The following is a 9,420-nucleotide window of genomic DNA, read 5'->3' as shown; positions in this document are numbered from 1 at the left end:
GCAACTCGTCTACGCCGCTTGATTTCCCATTTTTAGCTTTTGAAACAACTTCTTTAACCTCGTCTACGTCAAGTGCGCGATTAAGGAAAGTGTTGGTGATGTAGCGTATTTTGGACATATTCTTTTCTATTTCAGCTTTTTGTGCCATCGCATATGTCTTGAAGTCTTTGTTACTGCCACTATTTTGATTTTTATCATACAGGTTTGAGAAGTCCTCTTTCCATTTCTCTTTAATCAAATTAATGTCTGATGTAATAGTACCATCTTCTTTGTAACATTCGTTAGGGTGGCGGGTTTTACACTTCGGACCAAGCTTTCGTAGTTTCTCCCAAAATTTTCTCGGATCTTCCGTGGAAAAGGTTTCAACTTCTATTGCGATGTTTTTGCGGTATTGCCGTTCATAGAATCGGATCTTTCGATCAAGTGTATTGAGTGATTTTTTGTACTGTTGTCTTAGACGATTCCTTTCATGCCTTGACGCCGCTTTAATTTTAAGAAATTCTCGTTCGTGTTTTCTCATAGTTTTCCACAAATTAGTTAATTCGTCGTTCCAGTATGGTTTTTGCACGCGCATTCTCTTCTTTGTTTTGGCAGACCAATCATATTGCGGTATGAGTTCTTCCATTTCATTTATAATAGTTTTGCAAAACTCATCGTATAATGAATCGATTTGTTCTTGTGTCGTTATTCGAGTTTCCGTTATTCTTATTATGTCAAGCAATGCTTGTTTTGTAATTTCTGACTTCATAAATGTGTTTGGAATGCGGCGCAGGTTGAACCTTTTCTTATTATGGTTTTCGATATCAGAGTCCGTTTGCGGAGGTGCCGTATTTTCTGACCCGATATCACAAGATATTTTAAGATCGAATAATAACACTGCGTGGTCAGGGGGTCTGGACTTTTCTCCCAGCAGTTGGAATAAACTATGTTGTTCTATGATATCTTTACAGTTAATAATACGAAAGTTTTCACATTGATTAAATATAAACACAGACAAGAGGGCTGATATTTCTAAAAGGGGTGGATTGGGGGGGGGGGGGGGTGGAGGAGTCCGAGGAATAATATTAATCGTTGGGGTTGGGGGTCGAGGCTTAAATTTGGTAATTTACTATGTGAGTTTTCCAGGGGTCCGGATTATCCTGACCCGCTCCATCCAGATCCAGCCCGCTCTGCCGCTTGTTAAGGCGTTGATTTTGAACAATGTTTGTTGTAGACGTGTATAACATAGCATATAAAAAATTTTTTAGCATAGAGAGGAGACTGGTGAATTATTGATTACTTGCTTTAAAAAAATAGTTAAATGAATTGATAATAACAAATTAAATGTTTGCCAATCAAGCCAATGGGTTTTTCTAACAAAAAAAAATCCAAAACAAAACAAACAAACAAAAAACAAAAACAACCTCTTCAATAAACAAAAGGAAAAATTTATCTATTTTTTCTTCTCAATTTTTTTTTCATAATACATGTATATGCAAATAATTGGTTTGATATGATTATTTTTGTAAGGAGTTACGCTGTAAATAAAATATGTCATTTACTCTTTGATTTCAATGTATTCGACTAGTAACCATGTTCCGTTGACCTTGCTGTATGATAATCAGATTCAGGCATCTTCCCCATAAACTAAAGCAGCATATTTTGAGCTTCCAATGATATTTCAAAACCGGCCGTAATGTTTGTAAATTCAAATGAAAATATTACTAAATAATATCCTTCCGTCTTATCAATATATTCTTGTAATTAGAACACACTTAAAATATGCTTGAATCGAAAAAATATATATATTTATATATTCACATGTTCTTATTTTAAAAATATATGAATACCATATAAAACGGATATAAACATATTTTTTAAATTCTACGTTTATTTCAATGACAATAAAAGTTTGCAGGTTTTTGTGTGCGGTTTTTTTCTGTTCATCTACCATTATTGTCTGTTCTTATACATTTATTGCATATAAATAAATTGTTCCTGAATTGTACACATCAAAAAACTGAAACAAAATGAAATAATATGTATAGAAACAATCTTTATAACACATAGAATGTAAATCTTTGCAGTCAAATAAACATGATTATTCATTTCTTTGTTTTATATATTTAATTTTGTACGGTACGTTTATTTCTATTAATATATATTTCGTAAGTTTTTGAAAACCATATTTTCAATCATAAAACTTTCTAGTATAATCTATGTATTCATTCTATTGTGTCATAGTGTTTTTACAGAGAAAATCACTTTAACCATTATTTTCCATAAATATATAATATAACATATAATTTATCACAATTATTTATTTATTTTTTTCATTCAAAGGATTTTACAATTGAATGAGAGAAAAATGGATAATTCAGATTATAAATTAATAAAATAAAGATAAATTTATATCTCTAAAAATATAATCAATGAATTGACAATATGAATTTGATAAGTTTAAAGCTTGAAATTTATATATATTTTTCTTATTAAATTTAAAATGTCAATGAAACATCATTTATATGCAAGTGTTCCGCCTTTAAACACATGATTTTTATACATAATTAGAGCAAAAAAATTATTTGTGTTTTGCTTTTATTTTTAATCTCAGCATATACGATATTTTAGCACCCCCGTGAAATATTTCACATCTTGACCTAGCGCCCGTTTAAAATGCTAATGATGTGTGACGTCACACACCGATGTATTATGGGATATCAAACAACAATATCCGCGTTTCAAGGGCCAGGGAATAATTAGAAATGTGCTTACATTTTACGTCGATAGTATGGATGTAAAAGAAATGGGAGAACGTGTATTTGCTGCAGAACGTTTGCTCAAGAAAAGGATTCGAAAGGTAGGCGAATAGTGCCAAAATTTCCTCTTGCATGCCCTTGCTATTGTTGTGCATTTGCCGATGATCTGCGCCCCGACCGTATCGAATATTTTTGTTCATTGTAGGCGCGTGTTGAATATTTTGTAAAGTGGAAGGGGTGGTCACACAAGTAAGTCGACTGTTTGGTAATCCCGTGCTGTATATTTTCCCAGTGTATTTCGGTTTATAGCTGACATTATGTCATCTGCGTGAAATCTGTACATTTCAGGTTCAATACATGGGAACCAGAGGAAAACATTCTCGACCATCGCCTCACCGAGGCGTTCAATTCTGGGTAGGTGGCGAAACCCTCACAATCTACGCCACTCTGTAAATTAAACAGAAACATTATGTATAGTTTGGATTTCTAGAAACCTTCAATCATTTACTAGTTCTAGAATTCTTAATTTTAACAGTTGATGTGCAATTTCTTTTAAATTTTTTAGAAAGGTATCGGATGACAATATTTAGATCTATAAATATGAGAATATTTATTTATTCCTTGTTTGTGTAATTTAGGCTAGATAAGGAAACTCTGCCTAAAAAACGGGGACCAAAACCGAAGAAGCGGAAACCAGAGGTGAATATCGACCTATGAACTATTAATGAAAATGCTGTAATAAAAATAAATAATTTACTATTGTCAATAAATAATTGGCCCATTTTTATAAAAGAAAATAATATTTAAAAAATGAAAGCATTTATCATAACAAGATTTATCTTTCTCTCTGAGTCACTGATGGTTCTTGTAAACTCAGATACCCAATGATTTATGACTGCATGTTCGAGATAATTCCACAAACCCCAGCTGTTCTTGGAATCACTAATTTCAAATTTAGCCCTCTTGGTCAACTAACGCGCTATTTGTATTGTGTTATAAAATTTTGCTGCAAAATTTTCTTGCCGATTAAAAAAAAATCAATATCTGAAATATGATACAAGTTTTGAAATTTAAATTGGAATATAAAATTTCAAAAATAATATTTTAGTATTATAGATTATGCGAATTTTACCAACACAAAATTTTATTTTTATCGATAAAATTTATCTTTTAGTGTTACCAAACTTCATTGTTTGCAACATGGATGTTGAATATGATTAATAATAACTTAAATTAAATCTTATAAAATTTATTATGTAGACATGTATAAATTCCTGTTGTATGGTTGTTGTTTTTTTTAATATAAAAACTTTAATTTATTTTGCAGTAACATCAGTAATAACGGAATAATCATTGTAAAATACCGCTTAAGTAATTTGATATGTACCTGGCGATTTAAGTATTCGTGTGTTATAATACCATCATAATTTTTTATTGTAAAATACTACTAAGGTACTCAGAAATTTAAAATAACTAAATATTAAACAGTTTGACTGTTTATTAAATCATTACAAATAGACCCAGACTATAAAGAAGCAAAAAGAAAAGTTATCATATTCATATAAAACGGGCCTTATAAAACTGATATAAATATGTTGATTTATTTATTTGATTTAACTAAAACTCTGTATCCTGCATTGTTTATTATATTTATATATATTCTCTCTCTCTCTCTCTCTCTCTCTCTCTCTCTCTCTCTCTCTCTCTCTCTCTGCAAAATACAGTAAAATATATTTAAGGTCGAATTTGATATTGAAAGAATAAGTTATTTACATTTTACGCTTCTGCATTTATTTACAAGGAAACCCAAAAAGACTCTTCAGAGATGGACACAACGACAGATGAGGAGGAAGACGACGAGACGACCAGTACGGAAAATTCCGACTCCGAGACGGAGGACGAACTGTTTCATTCCCAGAAAGACGAACATTCCAAGAGTATTCTCTCAAAAGACTCGATTGGTGAGGATAAGTCCAGATCGAGAGGTGGAGAACGCTCTGACAAAAATCACGACATGGATGACGATGAATCGAACAATATTTTTGACACCCCTGGATTGAAACGATCCGACTCGCCGTCACCCCCCGTGTTGACCCCCATTCGACGATCGTACCGACGAAGACCAAGTGGGAGAGGCCCGGGTCGGCCGCCCCTCAACCGGCCCTCTGTATCATCAAATGATGGCAGTGGTCCCCCGTCTCTTCGCGTGGTGATCAGAGGTAGGGGTCGAGGAAGAGGACGTGGCAGGGGGCATGCAGAGCCTCGACTTCGGGGTCGTGGGAGAGGAAGAGGTACTGGAAAAGTAGGCCGTCCCCGGGGAAGTGGAAAGGTGGGCCGCCCCAGGGGTCGCGCATCAATACACTCATTTCGGCGCAGGCCCCGACTAAACATTTTGACCGGGCTTCCAGACGATCGTTTCCTTCAGGACAGACTGAAGAAGATCAAACTGAAAGCGCTCGGAATGAGCGCCAAACAAAGTGTGGCCACCAAAAATAAACAGAAAGACAAAAAGAAAACCCTGATGGGAGTGAATGTGGTTGAAAATCACAAAAGAGATAATATAAAAATGTGTGTGCCAAAGATGGAAGACGACAAGGAATACTGGTGTCCGTCTCCCGCGGTTACCAAGAACTTAGATCACGTGATGATCACTGACGTGGCTGCAGACGACAGCATGATAACCATCAGAGAATCAACTTCGGAGGTTGGATTTTTCAAAAATCGGGAGGAAAATACAGAGATGCCGGGAACATAACTGATTTTAAGCATTATGTGCTTTTTACTTTTTAATTAAGTCCAACGCGAAGTTGGATGCAAAAATCTGGCATAGAGTATTAATAAGAGGTGCTATATTTTTAAAGTAATGGACATGCGTTTAAAATCGATTCCGAAGGATGTAGAAATTTGGACGAACTGTATTGTATACTTACCATGCATCCAATTTGTAAATCTTTGTTGAACAATAAATTGTTAATTGTTTTTATTCAAAATATTTGTAAAGAATATTTCATTGAAACGCGTTTTTATTTTACAAATGTCTCCAGTTACATGTAATAACGTAATGATGTTGAAAAAATTATTTGGAATTTCTGTTTTGGGCTGAACGCCTTTATTTAATTAGCTCATAAAATGTTTCTAAAATCAGCAAATTGACAATGTATCGAGCCGTAATATCAGCTGCTGTGTGTGAAGAGAAATTGAAATACATTCGGAATTGTAATGTCAGAGTTAATATACTTAATTTGCAGTATTTTCTCCGCCAGTTGATACAACTTCACGCGAAAACAAGACGCATCACAGCTAATTTATTATCACATGCACGTTTTGAATTCTAGTTTTGAAAAAGGAGAACAATTTTATGGTAATTTCCGTCTGTTGGACTATACATGTAGTTAAAAGTTTACTGAAGGAACTATTATTGGGGTTTTTAATTAAAGTCGAAAATTGCATTTTTAAAAATATTTTAAAAATCAAAGACGCGGGCGTGTCTCATCTTGTCTATAAAATATAATACTAAAGCAGATGATTATCATTAAGAGTTTCCTAATAACGTTTTAAAGCGTCGAAATTCGCCCATGTTTATATATAAGAGGTTTATACAATTTTGTTAGTTGAAATGCATGGTGCGAGTTTCCAGAAACCCTCTGTATAACTATATTTTTCGTTCACGGTTTTGTTGTCCAACAGTGTAACAATTTTTGATTACACTAATAGGAGAAATTTTAAAATGCATTTTTTGGAGAGGAAAAAAAATTTTACAATTTGAAATTTTAGAATTGTGATTATATTTTGAGTTATGTAATCTTACCGTATTTAAACTCATAAACGCATAATAATAACTAGTTGGAAACAGGAATAATAGTGTTAAAACACGTTATTTTAATAACAGAATGTTAGCGGGTTATGTAATTTTTTTCTGCAGTGATTGCTACCTTCATAACCCACATGAATCATTAAAGAAAGCATATTATTATTTATATTTACATCTTTCTTTTAACAAATTAATAAATTAATCGTATAAAAAGAAAGTAAAATTAACTAAATTATTGTTAATGTACATCTATACGTCAGATGAAAGTAACAGCAAAATCGTCTTTTTTAAGGAATTAGGAATCATTCTTTGAGTAATATGAGGTGATAATTTTCACCTCATAATATTCAAAGAATGATTCCTGATTACATGTACTTATATTTATATAAATTTAAGCTATCGTACGATTAAATATTTAAAGCAATATGAGCTGCAATTTTCATGGTGAATTTGTTTTTTACAAAAACATTATTTTCTTCTAAAATGACAAAAATATCATGGTTTTTTAATATCTGGAAGCCATATTTTTGTGGAAAAAGCCGCCAAGAAGCCTTAATTGGAGCAAAATGGAATTATTGTCGTCCTGTACAAAAATTTATCTGCTATATTCCTTTGAAGAGAAATTTTTCTCTTGACAACAATTATTGATGTTTTCAAATCTTATTTATCATAAAAGTCTAAGTTACATGCAGACTTATCGTACTCGCAGGTTTTTGCAGCAAAATAAAATTCTAAAAAATAAAGCTCATATTGCTTTAAATATAAATGCATAAGCAATCCACGCTGGGGCCTCAATTTGGCGTCATTTGAAGTTATGGGTTATATACATGTATTACAAAATCAATACGTTGTGTTATCACAGGCAAGGACACTGGGAAATGTAAATATTTGGGAATATGAGTCTGACATCATCATGCTTATTTTGTACAGTCCGTGATTTTTCTTAGGTTGCCGAAATCGATAAACTGGTTAAAACTGGGTCTTGTAGATTTATAGTCCTGTCAGTTTCTTTATAGTACTGAATAATAATTAATTTCATTAAGAAATAGAGGGAATCACATTAAGTGGATGTAAATATATTGATATATCTGTTTTAGTTTGTCGTCCGTCGATCGTAAATTTTGAATATTTTCGGCTTCAGAAACACGTGACCAAACTGTACCTGTAGCATCTGTAGAGGAAGGTGAAATTTTAGTGAGATTCTTGATCCACACATTTTTGCAATCCTTAAAGACATTTTTTTTCCTGAGCATATTAATACGATACATTAGATTTTTTTTCTAGATTAATTTTCTGAACTTATTTTTATAAAAATTCAAATCATAAAGCAACTAACTAGATATTTAGAAGAGCGGTCGGGAATGAAAATCTAAATAAACTGAAATAAGTATAAGTTAGAAAAATACGTATTTTAAACTGGATGAAACTTTTATCATCTAAAAATTGTATTTTGAATTCATGTTATGTTAATATGTATAATGAAACTTTATGTAAAAACAAATTAATGTAAAAACTGGGCTGCAGATATTAAGAACATGTTATCAAGTATTGGACTAATGAACTTATGGGCAAGCCAATTTTTTGAAAAGCCAGAAATTATTTGAACAGTCGCCAAGCAACGTATTTTTTATAATAATAAACAGTCTCTACTAGCTGATATAAATGCATCTTCTAAATGTACAATCTATAAATATTTAATTGATCAATGTACTTTGTAGTCGTGTCAGATTAAAGGAATCTCTTTACAACATCTCTTATTCTTACCGTCAAAACTGGTAGATACAACAATATTCCATGAGAAATATGTCGATGTCCCTTATGTACTTTAGAGATAGAAAATGGATATTATTTCATATTGAAATGTCTATTGTCAACACAAAATGTAAAAAAAAAATGCACATTCGGGAAACGGAATAGCTCATTTTTTTTTTCTAAGTTGGTAAAATATTGAATATTCTATGTCTGCCCTAAATAAAATCCCGCTAAGTATATTGACTCTGTACATAATTTATCGGACTGATTTGGATGCGCCAAAGCGTGTTCATAACCTTACTCTCATTTTTGCTATTTTGGGCTAATTTATCGAAAATGAAGGCTTTTTTTTTTTTTATTAATTTCACAATAATTACTGATCAGGTATACTAAGTAATTCAACTGTAGTTTACGGACATCATCTCACACGTGTTGAAATACCAAATTTGTAAGCAGATACTCTGGTGAAGGCATTTCGTAGTTTATTAGCAAAATGTCTTCATTTAAAAGTATAGATGTACTATCTGCCATAAGATTATGACGGAAACGAGCCTCTACGAAAATTATTAATTTTATAAATCCAGGGTCAGGGGTCGTTCTGGTGCTTGGGGGGGGGGGGGGGGGGGAGGGCTTTTATGGTCATATTTTAATAACAATTCCGCAAAGAGCTTCTCCTCTACTTCTTAGATATAGTGGATCATTATAGAAAGTATTATAACGTAGTGAAAAGGAAGTCGCTGCCAAAATTGTGAAATTCACGGCCCAGGATAATAGGTTCGATGTAGAGCATCTATTGAAAATTGATAATTATTTAAACTATTTACGATCGCCGAAATTCGTACATGAATCGCCACAACTCGTTCTGTTATCGCACAAACATCACACATTGTCGATCAGACATCGTAGTCGAGTCGTACTAGATAAAAAAAAAAGCACCGTCTTTAGAATTATCGCCAGACTGCCATTAATGAGATGTTACCACAAATGTACAATGTAATATTTACATAAAAAAATATAAAAAATGGATACATATTTATTTTTTAATACTTAAATTATTACATTCCGACGCCACTGTTAATACATCGTAAATGACTGTTCTTTGGACATTCTAGAATGAAG

The 9,420-nt window shown here is 32.6% G+C and overlaps 1 protein-coding gene across 1 annotated transcript; it reads left to right on the top strand.

Moving 5' to 3' along the window:
* Nucleotides 1-2,675: 2,675 nt before the first annotated feature.
* On the top strand, nt 2,676-5,728 carry LOC105332579 (chromobox protein homolog 8). The gene is made up of 5 exons (XM_011435221.4): nt 2,676-2,839; nt 2,944-2,987; nt 3,087-3,152; nt 3,377-3,437; nt 4,540-5,728. The coding sequence occupies exons 1-5, from the start codon at nt 2,771-2,773 to the stop codon at nt 5,491-5,493; spliced, it is 1,194 nt and encodes a 397-aa protein (XP_011433523.3). The 5' UTR covers nt 2,676-2,770; the 3' UTR covers nt 5,494-5,728.
* The last annotated feature ends 3,692 nt before the right edge of the window (nt 5,729-9,420 follow it).

The sequence above is a fragment of the Magallana gigas genome, chromosome 7 (assembly GCF_963853765.1).
Source record: "Magallana gigas chromosome 7, xbMagGiga1.1, whole genome shotgun sequence".
Taxonomy (NCBI): Eukaryota; Metazoa; Mollusca; class Bivalvia; order Ostreida; family Ostreidae; genus Magallana; species Magallana gigas.
This window is presented reverse-complemented; position numbering and strand designations above follow the sequence as displayed.

Coding starts and splice junctions, on each gene's coding strand:
- LOC105332579 (XM_011435221.4), top strand. CDS start 2,771: ATGGATGTAAAAGAAATGGGAGAACGTGTATTTGCTGCAGAACGTTTG. Junction 2,988..3,086: donor TGGAAGGGGTGGTCACACAA/GTAAGTCGACTG, acceptor TGTACATTTCAG/GTTCAATACATGGGAACCAG. Junction 3,153..3,376: donor ACCGAGGCGTTCAATTCTGG/GTAGGTGGCGAA, acceptor TGTGTAATTTAG/GCTAGATAAGGAAACTCTGC.